This window comes from Emiliania huxleyi (assembly GCF_000372725.1).
Source record: "Emiliania huxleyi CCMP1516 unplaced genomic scaffold EMIHUscaffold_6658, whole genome shotgun sequence".
In the NCBI taxonomy this organism is placed as follows: Eukaryota; Haptophyta; order Isochrysidales; family Noelaerhabdaceae; genus Emiliania; species Emiliania huxleyi.
The window spans coordinates 1-1428 of NW_005197011.1; the positions used below are offsets into that span (position 1 = coordinate 1).

Sequence of the window (1428 nt, forward strand, 5' to 3'; positions counted from 1 at the left end):
AACTTACTAACTGTCGGGCCCTCCCGACTCGCCGGTGGTAGTTCGCACCAGAGGCGCCACCGCCTGCCCTGCACGCAATCCCTCGGCAGTAGGGCAGGATCGGTGGTTCGTAGCGCCCTGGTGGCGGGATGGCGCCGCTCGTCGGTAGGCTCTTTACGGATAGGCGTGGGCTGCTTTAATCCCGAGCATTGCGAGAAGCAAGTTCTGGCCGAGGAGGGGCCGGCCTGCCCTCAGTCAAAGGAGAAGAATTGCCCCAGCAAACTGCTTATGCACGATGCCTTGTCCGCCTCTGCCATCCCTGCCACCACGCGGAGCGTCTCCACCGACCACCTCTCCATCACGTCTCGTGGCTCGTAGAGCTTAAAGCACCAGGTCAGCCGGCGAAGTCGCTCGGAGATGCTGCCATCGGTTGAGACTCCTGTGGCGTCAAGGGCAGTGACGATCGTCTGGGTGGGGCACTCGCGAAGTCGCTGCTGGAAGGTCATCCGTGTTGTTAGCGTAGGTCGACGCGGCTCCACTGGCGGGGGGCGGATCACTCGGGGCCGCCGGATCGGCGTCTCTGGATGAGCGACCGCCAGGTTGGAGAGGAGGAAGGTTGGCAGATCCTCCTCGTCGACCGAGCACACCGAGGTCGGCGAGGAGGCTCCGAGCGACGAGCACTCACTGCTGCTGCACCGCGACATGCCGCTGCGTATTCTCACTTGCATGCTGTTTGTGGACTGTGCTGCTCGTCGTTTGATGCCGACGGCATCAAGCCAGCCACAGCTGAAGTCCATTTTGTGGTATTGCATGCTTTCCCCCCTTTCTTCGTTGAATTCGTCCTCCCTTCCTTACGGCAACACTGAAACGGGCTACATCGCGGAAGCGACTGGCCTTGAGACCTGATGCTGCCACAGTTAGTTGCGGCATTAGGCGGCGTCCGCGAGATTCCGCGCATCGTGGGTACCCACGCTTCGGGGGGGGGGGGGGGGGGGTCCCAAAAGGTTGAAATCTCGGCTGCACGATGTGACGTTACCGAAATGGAACTAGCCCCTGAGGGAGGGTGTAGAGGATGTAGAGTGTAGAGCGCTGTAGAGCTGTAGAGATGTAGAGCGCTCTGGAGCGCTGTAGAGCTGTAGAGCTCTACATTCGGCGCGGGACAGAGCGATGCAGATGTAGAGCGATGTAGAGCGCGATTTTGCTGTAGAGTTTGTTGTAGAGGCTCTACAGCAAAACCGCCGGGGAGGCAGTGACTCAAAGAGGTCGAGCCGCACTAATGGGGTGTCTCCGAGCTTACTGGAGCTCTGATGGACGGCCCTGACTATCCCTGACACACAGAGAGTCACTCTGACGGCACACAACACCCTATAACTGCGTCATGACCAGCCTGCCATGCGTCGCCGGTGCCGCGTTCGTCGCAGTGCTTCTTTAGCAGGCGGGGACGTCGGC

General features: G+C 60.6%; 1 protein-coding gene across 1 annotated transcript; it reads right to left on the bottom strand.

Annotated features, from left to right (window-relative positions):
- Nucleotides 1-230: 230 nt before the first annotated feature.
- EMIHUDRAFT_257757 (hypothetical protein) lies at nucleotides 231-791 on the bottom strand (the record flags this gene model as incomplete). The annotated part of the gene is made up of 1 exon (XM_005762720.1): nucleotides 231-791. One exon carries the CDS (start codon nucleotides 789-791, stop codon nucleotides 231-233), a length of 561 nt encoding a protein of 186 aa, XP_005762777.1.
- Nucleotides 792-1428: the final 637 nt, after the last annotated feature.